The 23,898-nt window shown below is 33.3% G+C and overlaps 1 protein-coding gene across 1 annotated transcript in view; it reads right to left on the bottom strand.

The window, feature by feature from the left end:
- Positions 1-3,636, bottom strand: part of LOC118190727 (calcium/calmodulin-dependent protein kinase kinase 2-like) — a 308,782-nt gene extending 305,146 nt beyond the window's left edge. The window contains exon 1 of the mRNA XM_085817571.1: positions 3,424-3,636. Coding sequence (XP_085673697.1) covers positions 3,424-3,442 — 19 coding nt within the window. The 5' untranslated portion in view covers positions 3,443-3,636. The remainder of the gene's footprint in view (positions 1-3,423) is intronic.
- Positions 3,637-23,898: the final 20,262 nt, after the last annotated feature.

The raw sequence follows: 23,898 nt of genomic DNA, 5'->3' as shown, positions 1-23,898 counted from the left end.
AAATTTTCATCTATATTACTTGTTTAAAATTGTGCTCATGTTCCTTTTATTTCATTTCCTAATTTCCACTGGGTTTTGGATTATGAACTTCAGCAAAATGTTCTGTTGTGAAATTTAAATAAAGAATCTTCTGAGGACCAAGAACGAATTTAATCATTTTACATTAATTCCTATGGAAAAAATTATTTTTCTTTGAGAACATTCCGGTTGAATAATAGGTTTCAGGCACGAATAAAATTCGTAAACCAAGATTTTTTTGGAATACTATTGATGCGAATTTTGTATACAGGTAAATAATTTTAGTGAACTTATATGTAAAATTGTAGTATCTCTTTTTATAATATGACATGAAAGCCTTCAAGAGAGTGAAGCTATGCCGGAAAAATAAGATTACAGGGGAAAGTCTATTTAACAATGAGATAAATGGCTTCGGCGACTAATTTTGCCGCCAAATTTGGCGAGAAATCGCCAAAGTCACCCAAACTGGCAACATTCTGGTCCAATTTCTGCACAACTGAAACTGTTTTGATCCACTGTAAACCAGCTCTGTATACAAATTTAACCGTATATGCCTTTCAGCAATTTCTAGAAATCGAAGGTACTTGAAATTTCTTGGCGCCTCTTGAAAACTGTAGAAGACCGGAGACAGCATCAGTTCACAGTTTAGTGCAGAGTTGAGTTCAAAGTATTGAGAGTTCTCCATGCCAGTTTCACTGTTTAGATGCGCTTTGCGCGCTGCGCTGCGTGTTTAACGTTCTTAGTATTAGTTTGAAATGTAACTTATACTCAGAAGAGCTCTAGAAGTACCTTTTGTAGAACTGTAAATTGGTTTCTACAGGTAAAAAAAAATTATCAAGCTATCATCGGTTCTGTGTGCATTCAATCCATTACGAACCCGTACGCACCTAATAATATATATTCCATAAAATTTAACTAGGTTGCTCTACGAAAACGCTAGCTGAAATCATGTCAAGATGATCATCAGATTTGTTGTTCCGATAACTGCGACCCACTTCGAAGTAATTTGGGCACTACATCTTCACATGAAGATTTAGAAAGGTCGCGTTCAGTCGTCAGCTGCGAGAAGTTCTGCGTTCTAAGGCACACCAGAATAATTAATTTTCAATACAATAGATAAATTTACTCTGAAAGGCATCACAATTCTGCCCCGTTTGTATCTCGGACAAAATACAATAATGCTAGCTTCTTAATTTATTAATTTTTGATAGTATGGAGGATAATCAAGGCAGTATTGTATGCATAATTCTGATACAATCAAAACATAGTAACAAACAGAAATATTTCTGAAAAACTAAAATACGCTTTCGATTCTGATATAAATACTGAAAATATATAGAATTAGTTTGTATATGAAAAATATACAAACATAATTTTCAGCTATATTTTAACAATTCCGACTGTTTTGATAGAAATAGACATGCTATTAAATTAGAAAAATGAAAATCAATGAAATCGGTATCCAAATAAAGCCGAATTTATCAATTCTTACTAATTTTAGTTTAAAATTAGCATAATCTGATCCATACAGAGTTCGAAAACGTTATAAAGTAAGGCATATCCAAACACGAATGCCATTATTATTACTATTGACTTTTGGAAAACAAAACTGCAGTTTTTATTTATTTTTATTTTATGATTATATAGGCAAAATGATTATACGATTAAAGAAAACGTATACAAATGGAGTATAGAATTTAATGCTTACCAAAGGATATTATTTGAAGAAAATGAGATTTAAAAAAAAACAAAAAGGCAGATTATTGCGTAAAATAATTGATGAAACCGTAAAACTTTCAAGCGTAGATATAATTCCCTCCAAGAAAGCGGTTATCTCTGGTCTAACCGCAGGAGATATCTAAGAAGGTAAAATAAAAAATTGTAATAAGACTCACAGCATCCAAAACGTAAGTAGAGTAGAACCAATAAGGTAATAGTTGACGTTGTTTAAATTCAGAAATTTAACTTACTGTGTATTTACGAACATATAAAAATCACACTCTTCTAATTCAGTTTCATTTTCAGAAACTGCTTGTAAGATCACTTAAATTTTAAATGCTAAGCAGGTCCAGACACCCTGGCGGCTAGCATAGACTAATCGAGTTTCGTCGAGATCCCGCAACTATCTACTAAAGCAGGGTTTCTCATGCTTTCTTTGGTGTGGAGACCCACCTAATATTTAAGAAAATTTTGTGGGACCCCCTAAGCATTGCACAAATTCGGCATATGCGTGAATAAAACTATCAGTTCCTTCACTTGTAGTGTAATATACTATTGCAGTTTTAGCTCATTGATTTTAATTTTTAAAGTAAAATTAACGTTTCTATTATTAAAAAAATGAGTCGAAATGTTTCCGTTTTTTCTTTGTCTGTATTTATCTGTTTCCAGATAAAGATTGTCTGTATTATCTTTATCTATTTTCAGATTATGTAAAAATATTTGGTAATTATGAAATTATTATAATAAGTTAAAGAAATATCAAAATTGCTAAATTTTTTGGCGACCCCATACTGCAAGTAACGCGACCCCAAATGGGATCACGACCCGAAGTTTGTAACTCTGATCTAAAGCTACATTCCGAAATCATGACATTACATGGACATACAAGGGCAAAGTATCAGTTTTTTTTTTTTTTTTTTTACACGCGTTGCATAAAGTAGAATATACAAAATACAGGAAACAGATCTGAAGATACACTACATTCCATATTAACTTTTGATGGAATATCATCGTTTTTAAGAGCTCATTAGTGCAGAAATTTTGCTGTACTCTGAAAACATGCCAAAACTAACTTTGTAATTAAAGCAATTAAATTATCCGCTAAATAATGTATACACAACTAAAAGAGCGTTTTAAGTAACAGCGAGCGATCCCGACTTCTGTAAAATGCGAGCACATAAAATGTTACTAATTAGAAACCGAGTTACTTAAAGCTAATGAGTAAAATATGACAACAATCAAAGAAACGCAAGTGCAGGGTATGGGTAACAATATGAGTGACAAAGTTAAGCTTCTAATTAATAAATATTGAAATTCTCATTAAATGACGACAACTACTACATATTTAAATAGCGCAAGTTTAAATTGCAGATAAATATTTTGCTTTAAAGTTCGGGAAAATCATTAACATAACTCATGGCATCACGCGTTAGCATAAATTAGAAACCTGATTATTGCTAAATGAGTTCATTGTATTGTTGCCAATACCAAGACACAAATACCATAAAAATATAGTTTCACATGCTGTTAAAGCGAAATCTATAAAATCTAAAGACCACGAAGCTATTAATTAATTTTGAAACATATCATTATCCACTAAATATACACAATAAGATGTTCTTAGCGTTTAGCTTTGCGCAGGCACTGACAAAAGTAAACAGAAAAAAAGTAGATTGTACAATTTACCGTTTGGTTCAGCTGTCATCCTGTGCTAATGTACCAGCGCATCAACAAAGCCGAAAAATTGGCAAATGCAGTGCCAATGAAGATCTTTCGCAAGTTGTGTATACTTGCGAGCCACCTCGCCCGGAGGAAGCTTGTCACGTGACTACTGCTTTCCAAAACACGAACCAAGCTTCTGATAAGAAAGTTGAACCAGGTCAGTCTCTCGCTTCTCCCACCCGATTCTGGGTTACACAGCTTTGGCGGTTTTTCAAGAAAGAACAGTCGCCAACGCGTTGCATTTCGGGGCGTATAATTGGCGCCAAATTCGTTTTTCTGCTCCAAATTTACTCTTAAAATGTGAGCTCTGTGATAAAAAAAAGTATATTTTTAAAATTTCTTCGAATTTGGGGAAGTATTCTAAATGCTATTTGATTTCATTTTGATGAATAAAAAGGTGGCTTTTTGAAAAAGAAACTGGTACAGCAGCTTTGTACATATTTTGTTAAATTTCTCAGGATAAATATACTTAACAAGTAGCTTTTTGTTACTTGCATGTGATTTATTTTTAAATTTTAAAAAAATTGATAAACCCTATAATTTTTATAAATACATCACAGTTCCTAGAAATATGTCTTTATGAAGAAGGAAATCACGTATCTGAAATCTAAATTAACATAGTAATAGCTTGGGTTTCAAAGAAACCACTACACATTCTGGACGACATGGCCTCAGGGTCTGTCTTTAAGGCACAGTTTTTTTTTTTTTTTTATCTATGCTATACATCAAAATACATCATTTAAATATAGCAAATATGCAAAAATTTTTCAAAAAAAGTATGCAACTACCGCAGCGCCATTAATTGATCAAAAGAGATATAACAAGAATTAAAATCGATAAATAAGGCATTTATAGGCTTTAGAAGGACAAAAATGGACTGAAATTAAAATCTTAACTGAAGCTGATAGATTTTAGTGAAAGTCTTCAAAAGAATATTTCACCAACTAAAGAAATCTCTAGAACAGTTTTAGGAGAACTGAAGTTGAATGAGCGATTAACAGAGCAAGAATGATTAGCAAGAGAAAAATGTATCTAATTTTTATGAATTAAAATTAATATTCTTTAATATAAAACTTTAACACTAACTTTATTCGGTCGATGTATGTTAAATTACAATGGCAATGCCCAAGAATGCTCTAAACGCCACAAGAATTCAACCTAAAGCAGAACATTTATAACGTAAACAACAAATGTTATTAACAAAGAGAAAAGAACTTGCAAATTAAGAAGAATCCGGGCAATTCTTTAATAATGGAAATGGAAAATGGGAAAGGCAATAAATAGGGTTGTTTTATTTTTCCTTTCCCCCCTCACTTTAAGATTTTTTTATTATAATGGTAAGGCGAAACACTGTCAGTGAGAACAGCTCCCAAATAATTCGATTCTGAGCAAGAGAAAATCGAGAAGAACAAAGCTTAAGAGCATAGAAATAAGCCGTTTTTTGCTAATAGAATGAAAAGATTAAGCATGGGATAGAAAGAAATTGGAAAATGTTTCTTGTAAAGTTTAGTGAAATAATTAAATTTATTGGATATTGGAAAAAAGAAAAGGAAGGGAGTTGTGTTTTTTTTAGTTTCAAATGTAAAGAAAGGAAGTAATAGAATTCAATTCCAAATGTGGGAAACAGAAACAGCTGTTAAAATTCAATTTCAAAGGATATTTAAAGCTCTCAGCATAGTAAATCGCAGTTAATTAAAAATATCTATTTTGATGAATAACGGCCATTTAAGGATACATATTAGCGAATCTGAGATGCTTGTGCTATAAGATTAGGTACCGAAGACAATTTGATTTTGGCTCAAGCTATCGTTTCTTATGCTATCGGTTAGTATCGGTTAGTTCTTATGCTATCGGTTAATTTACCAGTGAAAGCTGCTTTTACATTTACTATAATTCCTCTGTGAAATCGGCAAATAGTTCGGGAAACTAATTGGAGAATTATTTATAATATGGTATTTCTTAAATTTCTGTGACATATTGCCATCTTGTTCTGGTATCTGCAGGATAGTTTTCGTATTATATCTTCATTTAGTATGATGATACTAGCGCTAAGGAAGTATTTTTCATTCCTTGCAATGAATTAGAAACCTCTGATATTACTTTTAAGGTATTATCTAAGTAGTTTTAGATGATATTAATTCAGTATATCACCACTGGGAACTGCAAATGCAATAAACTGGCTATCACTGCTATTACTATTCATTGTTTGTGCCAAACATTTTTAGCCCAAAGGAGCAATGTGCCCAGAGGGGCTATTGATTTCGTTTTGGCATTTTGCGTTGATTCACTATAAATCGCGAATCACTTTTTAAAATTTTTGCTACCAAATATTAGAGCCCTGTATTATATTTAAAGAAATTAAATAAGGAAGAAACTGCATAAAGATATGTATGTTTATCGCATTGTGATAAAACAACGGTACCTGGAGCCATCAAATTTTAAATAACGTACGTCTCCACCCGAATATGGGTATCTGGAAGCCCAAATTTGGAATTTGGAAGTTTTATTACCTATATTTTGTAAAGCATTTATTCATATTTCATATTTTGTAAAGCATTTATGAGTTTCTAATTAAGAAACTCAGCGATTTCAAAGCGAGCAATGGCAACACTATACGGAAAAAAAGCACATTTTTATCTTCAGCGCGCGAGACTGTGTATCGGAAATTCTAAATATATGGTCTTTTAAATATTTTATGATATTGCTGTTAAATTTTATGGTTTAAGTGCGAAGTCCATGATATCTAATAAATAAAGGAAACTCACAAAACGTTAAAAATCGCCCCTTTAAAGCGTAATATAAAATCTGAAAGCTTTCAGTTTATTTTTTAAAAAAATTTTAATTCAGGTTACATTTTTCCCGCTCTTTTTCAAGAGAAATAGGTATGTCACTTGAAAATTTAGTAAAAAATTTCTGACGAACCGAAAGGGGAGGAAAGAAGAAAAAATGGCTATTTAAATAGTTGTAAGAATTTTGTGGGTAAGGTATATGACCTAGTCGAGAAACTAAGAAAGAAAAATAGATATAGACCAAGGGAAACAAATGCGTATTATATTTTCCCTTCTGGGAAAGTAGAATAAAAGTATTCAATAATATAAACTCTTGAATAATAGTATTGTTAATAATTTTGTTGTATTATAATTGTTTACTGAGGTAGACTGCATATGGCAAGAAATGAAGTTACGTTTCAAATTCTGCAGTTTAATCGGAAATTTATGTTCAATGATAAACATCTACATACCGTATTACATAATAGACATACGGAGCTTATAACTTTTTATTTCCATTATATTTATACTCATTTTGAAGCTAATATAACAGGCATTCAGAAAGCTCCTAGACTTTTTCTAAGCAGGTGTTTGGTATTCAATAACTAATATTAATTAAATGTTGTGGCATCACTGCATGAGTCATTTTCAAGCATGAGTTAATCGGCCTGTGGCGATTAAAGCAAACTAATAAATAATGATTCACCAAGTTGGCATCGCAAATATAAGTTTCTGTAAGCTGTAAGTAGTGTGTTTGGATGTCTGATATGTCAGACAATGGTAGCTCTGACAGATATTAATTGCACAAATTTACGATAATAAAGAAGTGTGCTTCTTTAACATGGAGGAAATTAATAATCAGGACATTCCAGCAGATGTAATTACTTTTGAGGAACACATCCAAAGTTATAGAAGTTGGTGATAAGTTTAGCCATTGTCATAGTGGCACGGTCTTATAAACCATCACGCTCATAATAATTCTACACCATCTGTGACATTGGCAACTAAACACTGTAGGCTGCAAAGTATGTTTTGTTGAAACAAATTTTAGTAATATGTCGAGGAATAAAAATAATGGCTGTAGTTACATTTCGGAATGCACTGTAAAGAATTTAAGAAACTTGGCAGCGTCACCATCAAACTCAAATTACACGCATAAAGAAATTTAAGAATGCCATAGTGTATTTTTATAATATTTATATCCTTCAACATTATTAGATGCTCACTCAGAGCAAAAACTTCATAAAAATTAATTTTGAACGAATCTGTTTGATATTTTCAAAGAGATGGTCATAACATGTTAAAGCATGTGCAATGAAGCCCGCATCAGAAAGTCAACTATCAACTTTATACCGAGGTCGTTCGCACACTTTTAAGACGATTTCGCTTTGCTATAACAATTGTCTGCTTGTAAACTTTTATAACTGTAGCTATATTTTTTTAAAGTATAAATTATCGTCTGCTACTTGCCAATTGTGTTTTAATGTAAAATGGCTCTTTTAAAGAAGCAGTGGATGGTAGGCTATATTAGTGCTTTTTCCGAAAAACATTATTTGTGTCTGGTTATGAAAAACGTTTTGAAAGCCATGTGTTTTCGATATTTAAATCTACGGCAGATAATATTGTCAACAAGAAAAGAAAGCGAAAAAAACGTCAAAGTTTGGCTTCGAGTAAAAAAATTGTTCCAAGTACATGTCCAAGGAAAAAACAGAATGTTTCGATTGTTACAGAAGTAAGGCCATTAATGTTAAAAGAAATCCCGCCAAGTCAAAGAACAGTTGCAAAATGATTAATGTTAATTTGAATCTTGTAAAGGCGAAAAAACATAATGTACATCGTCTTTCTTCACAACATATCACCGAACGCTGAACGCACTGCAGAATTCTTTATCAGAAACATTTATTCGGACAAAAATGGAAAAATGTTGTCACAGTAGATAAATACTCGGTGTGCTTAAATGACTACAATAAAACAAAAAAGATCCATTTATTATCATTATAGAGGGAAAAAGTCTTAAAACGTGGTTCAAAGAATCTAAAGAAAGTATTTATGATTGTTGCTGCTTTTTCATATAACGGAAAATTAAAAATAGAGAGAGTGAAGAAAAGTGTTAAGATTAATTCCACGCATTTTCAGGAGCATATTTCATACCCAGTTTCCAAATATGAAATGCCTTCTCTTTACCCACAGTGCCATCAAGCCATCAATCAGTAGAATTGCATCAAGCAAGCACTTCAAAATTCATTGTTGATTTCCTGGAAAAAAATGGAACAAGAAACGGGTACCAAGGTCATACCTTTCACTCATATCCCTGCTAAATCTCCGGATGTAACGCCCATGGATTTTTGCGGTTTTGGACTTTTAAAAAGTGAATTGTCCAGACGTCGATCTGCAACCCTCCTTGCACTTTGAAAAGCTGTTCAACGGAAATTGACTAAAACATCCCTTCCGATAGACCAAAATGCTTTATTGTCTTGGAAATTATGATGTCGAAAGATAATGACGAATAAAGGTTATCAAACAGAGCATTTAAAAGAAGAGGCGAAGAATTTTAGCTAAATACAAGAGTTTTAGCTAAAATATTTGTGTAAGTACAATGAAAATCGTGGAAAAAATTTGAGAATCATGAAGTTAAGAATAAGTACTCCCACCTCCACTTACTTCCACTTACTTCCTACTTCTATGGTGCGAATAGCCACTGTAATCTTAGTACAGGCCACCAGTTGTCTGTGCCAGCTCCTGTGGGGAGGGTGAAAAGGAGGATAACAGATGAATTGCAAGGTCGGGTGCCCCCAGTCAGGTGAACTGGGGATCACTGGCAGGCTCCTAGGTTTTGTAGCTTTAATCCTGAGTAGAACATGTTGGTAGTGTGAACATAATTTTTTCAAGTCACCACATGAAAATGGGGAAAATCCAAGGTAAAAATTCAATAGCGACGCGACGTGCAACAACGCAACAGTGACGTCTGCACGTACGCCCAGAATAAAGAACTCGTTTTTTCGAAAGGGACTGTAATATGGATTTAAAATGAATTCAAACGGGAATTTTTTTTGTAACGTCTGCACATATGTATCTATATATGTATGTATCTCGTATAACAAAAAACCGTTAGCCATAGAATGTTGAAATTCTACGAAACTGCTATAATTTTTAGTCGTGCACATCCCTTTCTTATTGCTGTAGACAGTACCAGACGTACATATATACCCATCCCCTTTCCCATCTTAAAAGTCCGTACCCAGCCTTTGTTTTCATAATCGTTGGTCGCAGTTGGATACTTCCAATTACAGAAGTGTTTTAAATGACAAAATATTCATATTTTGACAATGCCAAATTAAAAAAGTATTAATTTTTGACTAATAACGAAATCTAACTTTTAATATGGTCTTCCGGCTCCTATAAATACACCACGGAAAATTTTATACTCGTTACGGGGAGGGAAAAGAAAAATTATAAGAATTTTTTTTAAACAGTCCCGTACGGCAAAAATGACCAAGATATTGAATTTTAAAACTTACAACTTTGAACGTGATTTTCAAATTGCCTTAAAAATTCGGTTAATTAAATTAGAATAACTTTTAGAATAACTTGAGGAAATAATTTAAAAAGAAGTACAGCAAATAATATGTATAATTGAACAGGCAGCACAAGGTGTCCACATCAGATTGGTTAAATCGTTCCAATGGATTCGGGAACAGTCAGAATGGATTAACCTGTATATAATCTATAAATAAATATTTTCTTTATCTTGTAAATATCGGATTAAGTGTTCATGTAAAACCATTGCTTTTCTATAGAATTTAGAATAAAAGAACTATGATTTGGAACAGAACAAGTTATTTTGTTTTTGAACTGCCTTTTGTATTAACCGATTTTAAAACTCCGTGAACGTGTTTAAAGAGTGTGACAGTCAGTTTTATTAACATGTGTTTGTTTTAGATCAGAAAGTCGTCCATAATGCAAAATAAAACGTGAAATTTGACTAATAGGTAGAATGAGAACTGAAAGTACTGAAAACGTTTGAGCGACTATTTCAATATATTTAACGTACAAAATTCATTATACATTTTTAAATACACATAATTTTAAAGCAGTTTTTTTCCTTGAAATAAATTTTAGCTTTTTAATGATCGAGGTCTTAAGCTGCTTCAAAGAAAACTTTTATTTTGAAAATATTGTTGAGTGCGTACGGGTTCGTAACGGATTGAATGCACAAATCGATAAAATGTTAATCAAATTTATTCTTATTCCAAGAAATTAAACAAAATGCTGAAATTTCCTCAGAGATATTCGTACAATATTCTAATATCTCACAGTAGTTATATTTTAAACTACTAAAATATAAATAGAACTCAGTTCAAAACAGAGAAAGCTAATCCGATCTCACCGCGAATTTGCTACAATCAACAAAAAGACCTAAGTAAACAACTGAATTGAGAAATTTTAATCTGGCTTTTATAAGCTTTTTAATCATGCACGAGAACATTCTGGTATTTTCTCGATTTTTCTGGATAGCAAAAGAGCACAATTACGAGATATCTATTGGTTAAATTTAAATGCGCGTGCTCCTGTATTTTTACTCTTTCGGCGTAGCTTTCCCTTAAAACTTGTCGCGCGCAGCATTGCACGGGGAAATGAAACCATTTAATAACAATTCTACTAAAAATAGCAAACTAAATACAAAAACCGTAACAAAATTGTTGTTACTTCTTCTGTAATTATTCTTCACTTTCTGTTACAATTCTAGTCCTGAGTTGCATGAAACTTAGCTTTACCCCATTAAAATTCAAAAGTGAGTAAATTACGTGGTTGAGTTACAGCTGTTTGAACCATATTCAGAATTTCAAGAATAATCACAATTTGGTGAATAAAAAGCTGGCCCCGTCACCATTTGTGATTTCTCAGGTACAGAGTGTGATAAATTTAAACCCAACTCTTGTTATAATGATTGACCAACCTAAGCATGCTTTGTTAAGTCAGAATAATAAGCCATTTATGATTGTTTTTATTGATTTTCATCCTTGGAAGCGTTCATACTGAAATTTCTTTCTGTGGAATGAAAGATAGGGATATAGCTACAATTGATGCCTAACTGAAGTAAGAATTGCATTGTTAAACTGGCTAGAAAGGCATTTTGGAAGCTTCACGTGTTAGAAGAAGTTATTATGCTTCATGTAGTATAAATTCAGACCCTTCTTAGGCAAATTTATTAAGACGTGGCGCAGGTGAAATGTTCTAGACGGAATTAAAAGGCGAGCGACCAAATTAGCTCAAACTAAATACAGGCAGATAGCAGAGAGTTCAGATTGTTTGTTTGTAAATTGTATTTCGTAGAGTTCTTCAAAGTAATTTTATAAAAGTATTTGAAACTTCGTGTATATTTGTCTAGAGAATATAAGCTACGTTTCATGACTGCCAGTCTTTAAAAGCCACTCCCTGAGCGAAGGCTTCCTGTCATCTGTATGGTGCTCAAGGTTTCGCCAAAGGCTTGCTTATTTATCTGTCCTTGCTACGCCGTCAGGCAATACTATGTCCCTCAGGTTGGTGGGCCACCTTGCCAGCTAGAGTTGCCCTTGCCGCGATGAGTTTTGTGGATTTATTCTGATGTCACCGTCAGGCAAGTGAGATAAGTCGCAACAACCTAGTACAACAAAAGCTACTCCGAGAATTGTTTTATAAGGTATTTTCTCCATTCTTTACGCACGTCTTGGTGGTGTAATTGGAAGGACACTCGACGCATATTCCAAAGGCCCACGGCTCGAGTCCTAGCGAGGGCACTGCACATTTTTCAGGTCTCCTGCTTCAAAAAATCCTAATGACTCTACAGGATTTTGGCGTATCTTTTGATTTTGAAAGCTGAAACATATGAGGCACTAAAATAATTCGAATGTTTCCTAGAATGGAACATAATCACATCTACACACAAAATAAGGCCGCCGTGCTGGCATGATGATAGAGGACAATAGTTTCTACTATACTTCTGGACCTGGCTTCGATTCCCGATGAAGGAATTGTCGTTTGTAAATGTATAGCGTTTTTAACGGCGTGAGAGAAGCAGAATAATGCGAAGCTGATACTCCTATCAACAGATTGGTGGCAGGGAAGAAGGGGAGAAGATCCTTGGATATATCCTTTGAAAGATCCTTCTTCAAAATTAGGAAGGAGCGGGGCAAACTCTTTCCCGATTAGAACCAACTGAATTACTTCTCTGATGTCGATTAAGTCCCTATCACATACGCTTCTGAACGCGGGACTGGACGTCGAAAGGGACATTTCTCAGAACATTTCCGCTAAACATACTTAGCTACGTTACCACTTTCATTTACTAAACAGGCTTGAGCACCGAACAGTAATCGATTATCGCTCAGATTGGGATCCAGTAATCCTTTAGAAGCAGAACTTTCGTCTGATTGGTTGATTTCTACACGAGAGAGAGCTGCAGACGGAACATTTTCGGCCATTTCAAAATATCCCGCGTAGCAGGGACATTGCTTTTGTAGCTAGGCGGGACTTGCTTCCAACGGAGGTGTTCTTTCTAGGAATCCTCCCGTTTGAGCCAATGCTCCCCGAATCCCGTATCTCAGAAAAGTTCCGTCTACTAGAGACCGTTGCTAGATGTGATAACCCCTTTATGAGTGGGTATTCGCAGTGGCGTCTCGTGACGTAAGGTGTAGAAAAATCATACAGGAACTGTATACGAAAAAAAAAATTGTATTGCATGAGAACAGTTACACTATACATCTGAATACATATAAAATAAGTGTGTATGCGTTCGTAAAATTTGGCGGACCACTATAGTGCCGTTCCTCAGCGGTTGAGAATTACTGGATTACAGCAAACAAACGGTCCTCAGTAGTAGCTACAGCAGCTTTCTACCTCGAACTAGGAATCGATATACGCTATCTGTGTCGTTGAACCATTTTCAAATTCTCAAAAGGATATTTTGAAGTATTTTGGATCCTCCAGTTACCTCTGTCTGCCTCTGAGTCCTTCGATCACACCCTACTTTTCACCAAGTGTCTCAAAACCATTAATCATCTATATCATCTATTTATGATGGTTTATGGTTTACTCATCATCTGTTTATGAAAATTATAGCTTAATTATTACTTCCAAAATCCTTTCAATAAGATTTTTGGCATAGATTGGAACATTTCCTCCAACATTTAAAGAATATGTCTACAAGAATATTTTTTTTTTGAATACTGTTGTGTCACAAAATCATCAAAATGGATAAAATGAAATGTACTATGACATTAACACCGTGATACTAACACAGTATTACTAATGATATACTCAATTTTATGATTATTCCATTAATTATTTTGGTCGGTATGTAACACATAATATCGCACATGAAAAGCCGACGCTGTTTAAAAACAAATTAAATGTACCTTTTTCGTTTTTAAAAATGATACATACTTTGAAACACACACAAAAAAGTGTATTCCAAATGTTTTATTCGACAGATTCTCCATAGTCGGGTGGCCGAATGGATAAAAACACTAAACACTATTAACTTAATTTAAATTCATTTCCGTAAAAAAAAAAAAAAAAAAAAAAAAAAAAAGAGAGTCTTCCAGGAAAGTATCCCTTTTTTGGGCATGTAGCCCTTGAATGCTTTGCCATAATCGATTAATCACAAACATCAAGAGAGAGATGTTTTGTTTTAGAAGGCAATCCTTTCCATCTTAAAACTACTTCAGGCTTCCTCAAGGGCAAATGCTTGAGAAACACTGTTATAAGCATGTTGTCCTCATGAATGTTTTCACAATTAATAATCTTTACTAATATTAACAATACATCTAGTAGAACAGCCGCATTTTTCAGATATAAAGTATTTAATTTCTAAATAATTTCTAAATGAAGTTTAGTTTTTTTCTTCTTTATATCGATTTCTTTGATGTAGTTGCATAAACTCTTCTCGAAAACGAAACTGCTAAAATTCTAAACATATGCTTTAAGTAGGTTTTGGAAACAATACCTACGCAAAGGAAAATCGAGCAGATAATATCTATATCGGGAATTTCGTATAAAACTGTTTCAGAGTTTTTTTCGAAATCGCATACAATGTTTAATAGAAGCGAATATATCTATGCCACTTTTACGCTCGAAAGAATTTAAGAGGCATCACATTAAGAATTTATGACTGACAGAATTTCGAAGTAACTGAATAAACTTTCGCTTATTTTCCTTAAACTATAAGATGCCTACTTTTTTATACATTTTTCATTTATTTATTTACTTTCTCCCAAGCGCTAGAAGGACAGTCGATCCAATATAACGCATACTGCTGTTATTTATTTATTGAAAAAAATCTGATGCGGACACTACATGACTGCCTTGTACGGCGTAGTTAATTATACACATTTTTACAGCATTTCATTTAAACTTATTTCCTCGAATTTTATTAAAGATACATTCCTCATTCAACCAGTTCCGTTCTCACTTCGCAGCAAGGCAAAAATACACAAAAATTCAAAACATATTCATTAAAAATTTTAAAAATATACGAAACAACGTAGAAAAACATAAAACACTAAATACAGTTAAAACAGTTAAATTTTTTTTTTGCAATTAAAATTAGAGTTTCTACACAAAAACAAGCAATTCGGCCAGTGGGCAAAAAGGCAGATTTTTCGGTACACAAAGCTGAAAGTTTGCGTTTGGACCCACTCGGCAAAAAGACACTGAAGTTGGTGTAGGAACTGTCTTAATTCACTATTCTATTAAGAGTTTCAAATGTTAACAAATTGAGACTTCGTTAGACTTAGTAGCACTTTATTAACTTTTAATTTGTTGATAATTCTACAACTATTCCATGCATATTAACTAAAGGCATAACATCCTTAACCGGAACATAAGAAGAACCTAATTCAATCACGTTTAAAACAAAAAAAATGCATAATTTATCAATATATAACAATAAAAAAATGAGCTCACCCAGACAAGTAACAGAGTGGGTATATATATATATGTGTAATAATAAAATTCCATAGTCAAGAATGCACTTAAAATTCTAAATGTATGTTCTTTTCATTTTTAATGGCGACGCTCTCTTATTTGAAAGTACGTGAAATTAAATCCACAGCCCCGTAGTCAAGTTGTTTTTCCCGCCTTTTCTACACGTACAGTTATAGAATGTTCTGGAAATATTTAAAGAGAATTGGATTGGCTGACGAGGCTGACGTTCTTTCTTGGAAGCTCCGCCTTTCCAGAGGCTATAAAAGGACACGCAAAAGAATATCGGGGCTTTTTTTTAAATGTCACGATGCAGTAAACTTCATACAAAAAGTTATTAGTAATTCTTTTTATTTACTCCGGATACCTGATTTTGTAATTGCTATTTCTCCTGAATAATAATAAATGGATCCTGTTTTTTAAACATATCGTCTGATAATTTAAGCTACGACTAAAGCTGGTACATCACATATGTATATATACCTAACATTTATATACTTTTGGTGCGGCCGATTGCAACCAAAATAGGAGGTGCACTCCTACATGTTACAGCAGTCCTATATACAAAATTTTAACTTTCTAAGGCTGATCGCTTTTGAGTTAGGCGAGATATGTACGTCTCGAAAAAATCTTTTCCGAATCCATTTTAAATCCATTTCACAATCCCTTCTGGGAAAAAGAGTTCTTTACTCTGTACAGATGTTCACAAAAACCTCGTTCAAATGGATTCGAGAGCGGCCAAAATGAATCTTTTCGTTGAAATATTAAAACAGAAATTTTTCGCCATTGCAATACTTCCTTTACTTCGAACATTGAACGAGAAAGACACATTACGTTTCGAAAGGTTTGAATAAAATTACATTCCCTGTGATCAATGTAAATCTCACAGTTTTTCCCAGCTTTTTAGTGTAAAGATGTATATTTATTAGAATACAATAAAAACCAATTTCTTATATACTATCCAAGCATATATTTTAACAGCATCTTAATTCTTTCATAAATTTTCAAAGGAGAATTTCAGGGGTATCATGACAAAAGTATACTTGAATTTCAAACAATTAATTTTGCTTAGTCAAGTATTTGTTCATTGTCTAAAGTCAGAGCAAACTAAAGCACATTTTAATAAAAATATAGATGCTTATTTTTATTGTTTTTTTAATAATGTTTTCTCTTCTTTTCTTGCTTACTAGTACAGCTTAATTTAAAGAAAAAAATCTGATGTGTACACCACATGACTTCCTTGTATGGAATATTAAATTATACGCATATTTTTCTTGCATTTCGTTTAAACTTATTGGATTCAATTAACTCTACTTCGCCGACAGCGCATAAACCACAATAGAATAATTGCATTCTTTAAAATTCATTCTATTTGTTTACCATAGCGACACTCTGGCGCTAGGTTCACTTAACAGTATTATATTTCGTTCATATTATAACTCAGAATGCACAAAATTAATATCATTTAAAGAATTATCTAATCGTTGCCACATGTTCTGTTCAAATACTATAATAAATCTAGAACGATGTATAAAAGAAATTAAGCAAACAAAACAAAAAAGAAACAGTTTTTCACAGACGGTTGCGTATGTCTCATTCAATTAATTCAGTTCTCACTTCGCGACAAGGCAAAAATACATAAAAACTCAAAATATCTATATTAAAAATTACGAAGTAAATCTTAAACACTTATTTCCTCGAAAAAATTCCAGAAAGGATTAAGCATGATTTAATTCGAAGTAATAAAAGAAGGCGTTATCTTTGTTGTTGCGAAGCTACGTTTCTCTAGATTGGCAACAAATCCATTACTCTGCTGTTTCAAATGTAAACAAGCAATGGTCGCCATAAAAAAAAATTATTAGGCTTAGCGGCATTTAAACAACTTTAAAATTGTTGATAATTCTAAAAATATTGCATACAAATTTACTAAAGGCATACAAACCTTAACCGGAAGATAAGAACAACATAATTCAATCATTTTTAAAGCAAAAAAATGTACGATTTACAAACATATAAGAGTAAAGAAACTGTGATCACTGAGCCAGGTAACAAAGTGGATATATATATAAATATATTTATATATATTTGGGGCGGCCGATTGCAACCAAAATACGAGGTGCACATCTACATGTTATAGTAGTCCTATATATACGTTCGTACAGACGCCACGAAAAATTCTCTTCAGAATTTATTTTAAAGCAGTTTTATAATTTTTTGGAGGAAACGAGTCTTTTATTCTGTCCTTACGTACAGATATCACGCAAAAACATCGTTAAATTGCATTCGAAAACGGTTAAAATGGATATTTTCGTTGAAATATGCTGCCTGAAACTTTTCGCGATTACAATACTTCCTTTTTACTTCGTACAAGGAAGTAAAAATCACATAATGAAGAATTTGGAAAACTGAAAACTAAAAGCTTTTGTTCCGTAGTAATGAATAAAATAAAAATGGTTTTTATTTCATGAAGTTTTCTTTATTTGTATATTATTCACTGTTATTATTTTACATAAAAATAAAAGTAGTTAAGACTTATGTAATTAATATTATTTATGTATAATATAATGCATATCTACTTGCTGTCTGTATCATTACTTACGTGTATATGTTAGAATTTGAGTGATTAATTGTCGCAAATTTCAGTTCTATATGCAAATTAAGCAGCCGGACTCAATTAATGCAGTGGAACGATTGTCCACCAGAATCGGGACTTTCGTCATGTCGGACAAACGATACGTTTTTCCAATCACCCCCAGCTAATGCAGCCAATAACGAAGATCTATTTTTAGCCATGTGCATTCCATAAAATGGATAAAATTAAAATTAGATTTAAAAAGAAAAAGGTTACTTTATCGTTCTTTAACTTATAACAGTATATTTACACTTAAAAAATTTATCATTTAAAATAATTTTGAAATATTCTCTATCTGCAATACGCAGCAAATATATATACTTTTCGATTATTTTGTTTTTCAATTTAGTTTAAAATAAAACGCTGTATTCTATGTTTTATTGCTATAATAAAAACATATACAGGGTGTCTCAGAATATCAGGGTTGCAAACTTGTAAGAGGGATAAGGTTCATCCAGATGACTTGGAATCGTACAGTATTTTAGGGTCCGAAATGACATATGCATACGGTAATGTGCGTAGAGAATCCAGAAATGGAAACACGTGACTTAATATTCGTTTTAATAAAAATATACATTCGCGAATTTAGCAAAGTTTGTCGAAGAAACCTTCCCGTAGTATAATACAGGCCTTACAACACAAGTGCATGAAATCTTGAATATTCCAGATATTTTATTATATAGATATGGAATTTCTCCGGCAGCTACTGCGATCTAAAGCTAGTTCCTCGGCGTTCGCTGTCAACTCACTGTCATATACAAGTGTTTTCATATAGTTTCAGAAGAAATAACACCACAACACCGAATCCATTTGTCAGCCAAATGTAAGTCTAAATGTCATTAACGTTACCCCTGAAATAGGAGCAGTTGTTCGTCATTCAAAAGTTGCGATAGCATGCGCTCCAGAAATATTAAATAGTTGCCACTATCCGAAGAAGATAGGTTAGATGAGGTGATACTCTCAAAATGCCGATTCAAACATTTACTCCCAAAAGGTTCTGTTCTGCATGATTTTCTGTTGCATGTGGGTTCACCAAAGGCCCACTCGTAGGTCTTGCGTAAATTGCAAATACCTTTTCTTCTGAAAAGCACGATTCATTGGTGAACAACAAAGAACTAGAGAACACGTGGTCTGTAACACACTGCTGCAGAGATTATTGTGCATGAAGAATCCGAGTTAAAGTCCGGACTTCGAGGACAAAAAGCTTACGTACTCCAACTAGAAGTATTCTGTACATGCCGTCCAGACAGTATAGTGGTTAGGGGAGCCTGACTGCAATACCGAAGGACCAGGGTTCGAATTCCGCCTTAGGCGTGGCCGATGCCGGCATAGGCAAGTGCCCATCACTGGAAAAAAAATGTTTTCATTACATGACGTAGCACAATTTTCTTATTATCCGAGGTATAGTGCTAAACGTTCCTGACTGAAGTCAGTTCTCTGGATGGAATCCATTTCTGCTAAACTTTAGTGCAGGTGAACAAAGAGTTTATGACTGGCAATAACGCTCCTTGTGCAATCGCTGTACGGCTCGTCCATTATACACAGCAGCCCTGTATACCAGAATGCATATCAGTTAATTGCGCATTTGTATAATCATCCAACCTAGTACATTTGCGTTGTGTGTGAAATAAAGCTTCCTTGCGAGAACGCTATAGGACCAGCGCCATTACAATACCAGGAAAGTATTTCCGAACTGTATTGCTTTGTGATTCTGAGACATCTGAGTGAATTCTATCCTTTCTAAAAGTACGTAAGTCCGGTACTGATACGCTTTTTATATATAAAATGCATCACACGGCCCTACATAATAAAACAATTCTCTCGTACGTCTGATACAGTATATGTAGTTACCGTATGTAGTTAATAGTTACCAAATGTTTTTAATGTAATCGAATTTGCTAGATAATTAATGAAACCTGTCCTGTGTAATTTTATTCGACAGTACAATTTTGAATTCTTTAAAAAGCTTAATGTCTCTTTCTAAATAGAGTAACAATCACATTTTATTGCATAGCATTTAAATAATGATCGTTTTTGTTTCTGTTGTTGTTCAGTGTTGCTTTGTTGGTGTTTCCTTCGATGTATTTTTTTCGTACATTCATTTTGTCATCGTACTGTCTGAATGGCTAACGGATAATAGAAATGAGTAGCTAAAAGTGAGATGGATAATAGAGTCTCCATTGTACTTTGCCACTTGAAGTAATATCAGTCGTGGAAAGTGAAGCAATGTAATACGTTCACTGATTCCTTATTTTGTAAAATGACAGCAATCTAAATCTTGTTATTATATTTATTTATTCATATATATTTATTTCAACAGGCATATATATATGCACGGATAAAGAGGCAATTTAGAAAACAAGGCTTTCTCACATAACTTAACCTTCAAATAGTAAAACTTTATACATTTTCCCTCGGAATGAGAGAAACTGTATGGAAAGTATTCAGTTTACGATCTTCTTAGTCTTGCATAATTTCGAGATCTCTCTACACAGAGGTTTTGTCAACAGGTTATTCAAGAAGTAATCAATATACAATATATGGGATGAAACAGAAGCTTATAAACCTTCCCTTGGGAGCTTACAGGAAATAACTGGACATGCTAATTAAAAAAAGGTTTAGGATTTGTGTATTTTTTTTTAAAGAAAAACACGATTAACGTTGGAGTAAAGTAACCAAAGGAAATTTGTAGAATTAATTAAAACTATGATTTATATTATATAGGATGTTTATAAAGTTAAGAAAACCTAACTTAAGAAATGCAGTTTTTGCTAAGATAAAGAAACCAAATGTGTGTTACGTTCAACGGTTATTTTAAAATGCTTCTCGTCTGCAGAAGCTTTGTTTTGAAAAGACTGTAGCCCCCAAGATCACTCAACGTAACACCCCAGCATTTGTTGTTGTTGTGACTTATTTTTCTTCTGATTAGTCATGCAGACATAGTACAGGTTACTGGGCATCGCCCCTACACTGTGTATAGCAATGTAAAAATAATGAACATATCTTTACATTAATCTTTAATGAACATAACTTGTAAGCACAGCATAGGCATTAACTCATTATGAATGCTTCGCATTCATACATAAGCAAATTAAGTTCGATTGAAGTGTAAATTTCTTGATGATAGCAATATATAGCAATTTCTTGTGGCAGAGTATACCAGTTATCGCAGTAGAATTCTAGTGAAGATCTATTTGCATGTAAATGCTGTGGAATGAAAACTTCGTTTCGCGGTTCCAGCCCCGAGAGAAAGTCCTTGCCTCGTAATGTCTGAAGCTGAAATGATGTAGCCAATTCATCGGTCAGGTTAGGGAACTATTTCAGCTGACTTGAATGAGCTACTTATCTCACTAGTCTGAAAGTAATATCAGAACAAGCCCACCGAATTCCTGAAGTAAAAGACTACGCCTGTCCTTGATAATAGGCTTGAGCACATGCAGGTGACAGCAGGACTTTCCTCAGTTCCACCCCCCCCCCAATTTTGAAGGAGGACACTCCGGGGGATGAATCCTACGGTTTCTAACCCCTGTTCTCCCGCCACTTGCCTCTCGAGAGGCGTTTTAGCTCGCTGCATATTTAGAGTGCCCCATGCCGCACAGACACTGTACATTTACAAACATCCATGCTTTCTCCGAGATTCAAACCCGGGCCCTTAGGTACGGCAGTCAACTTTCGCTAACCACTATTCCAGCTGGACGGCCCCCAGCATTTTTACAGTTTAAATTCGAGAACTGCGAAGACCTGAAAGCCAATATAGCAAATTAATTTCAAGAAATTACACATTCTGAGTTTGCGATAGGTAGTCTTCATAGTAAGCAATGCTGCAGTACTATAACACTAGTAGAAAACACTAGTAGAAGAAACAGTGTTATTGTAAGGGCACGTTCTACTTAATCCACAAGAACTGCAAGATATGTTGCACAGAAAGAAGCACGTATAAGATGATAATACTGAAGCTTTAGGAACTCTCTTTACGTGCGAAAAATACGAAAAACCAAATCAATGTTTATATTATTTTTTGACCATATAACAAATGATTTTGTAAAATGATTAACAGAATAAAATTGAAAAAGAAAATTGTTTGTGTACATAAGATAGAAATATCGAAATGTTACAAATGAACAATGAAACAGAAAAATGCGTTAAAAAATGAAAATAAAAAATAAAATAAAAAAAGTTACATCAGAAAAAATTATTATTATTTATCTATCATCAGGGAAGTATAAGTAATATTTAAAATAACCTTTTTAAACTAGTAAATGAAACTAAAAATATTTCTATGATTTCGATTTTATTAGAAAATGAACAAAATAAGAAATAATCATATATAAAGCCGAGAAAACATATTATAAACAAAATTTTATACCCTGATCAATTAAACTAAACACCCAGCATTGAAAATATAGCTGTAGGAAATTAATCAGTTCGTTTAAGTGAGAAAGAAAAATACAGTATAAATCAGGAGTACTAAACTGAATGAATAAAGTATGCTGGTTGTACAAATTTTCAAATCAATAGCGAAAACAAATGTTCAATATTAGACTTTAAAACGAATTGAGCAGTTCTTTATTTTTGAAAAGACAATAACTTTTAAAAAAGAAAAAAGAAAGAAACAATATCGATCTACATGCGTATATAAGCTTACGTAATGTTATAAAATATTGATTTTTTTTTAAGAATTTAAAAATTACATTTGAAATGACTTGAAATTTTTATTGGGTTTGAGTTTAAGATCTTGCTGCTGTGCATATAGCTTGTTCTTACCAATTTAAAATGTTATTTTTTACAGATAATAAGAAAAAAGTAATATACTGCCTTTAGATATATTCTTTTATAAGGATGCAATTCATATCAGTTATTTTGACGACCCGGTATCTCACCATAAGTGCTTCGAGCAAATACTGAATTTTCCTGTCACGTATAACGAAGAAAGTATTGAGCTTCTCGAGGGAAAAAAGAAGTATTCTAATATTGTTGACAAAACTGGGATCAACTGCAGAACGTTTCAGTTTCTAGCATTAGAAATATAAATATTTACAAACTTTTGCTTTTAATGTTGCTATTATTTACTATTATTGCTATAAGGTTATTAAAAATATTTTCTACCTCCTTTCTGCATGCCCTCGTGGTGTAACGGTAGCACACGTGGCGCGTATTTGAGGAAGCCAAGTTCGAGTCCCGCTGAGGTCACTGCATATTTTTACGTCTGCCGCATAAAAAATATCCTAATGTCTGTAGAGTGGCGCCCGAACTAAAAGGTGATGGATGAATTTGGCGGTTGGATTCCCTAATACCCAGTCGCCTTTTCAAATATAAGATATTTTCTTCCTTTCTGCATGCCTTCGACGTATGACGGTAGCACACTCGGCGCGTATTCGAGAGATTCAGGTTCAAGTCCCGGCGAGCGCATTTCACATTTTTCACATTTCCTGCTTCAAAAGTATTAATGACTCTACAAATACAAAAATTATTTAGGCAAAAATAATATCTGTTGTAGAATCGGTTTTTAACTATCCTACTAATAACAGTATTCCTCTCACTGATGTATATATTAGACAAAAGACGTTATCACATTATAATAGAGCTGTTCTAGCTAAAAGTTCTTTCAATCTAAAATTTCGTTTTAACTTTAGGCGCTAATGTCTCTTCAGTACCTTGCATTTTTAATTTCTGCTTTCCTTTAGCTCCCAAAACTGTGACAAGAATAGGCTGGTTATTTTATCGAACTGATTTTACAACGACCTTGACAGCGCTAAATCCCCTTTCCTTATCTTTCAAAACATTTCCCAGAATGACAATTGATCTGGGTCTAACTATTCTGTATGTCTAATAAAAGATTCGTGTTATTTTGCAGTCCAGCATATATCATTTTGCACATTTGTGGCAGTACTTCCTTCAGTCTAACAACGAATCTGGAAACTAGATATTCCCCAAAATGCCATAAAATGCAACTAACGCTATATCCTGCAGATTGAAACCGAATAATCAGATTCATTTATGATTCATATTTCATATTCCATTTAGAGGTGACATACCAGATTTCAGTAGTTCTATAGTGGAATGAGCTGCATATGACGT

Source organism: Stegodyphus dumicola, chromosome 5 (assembly GCF_044657685.1).
Source record: "Stegodyphus dumicola isolate Sdum_Otavi_A_Nest chromosome 5, ASM4465768v1".
NCBI classification, from domain to species: Eukaryota; Metazoa; Arthropoda; class Arachnida; order Araneae; family Eresidae; genus Stegodyphus; species Stegodyphus dumicola.
This window is presented reverse-complemented; position numbering and strand designations above follow the sequence as displayed.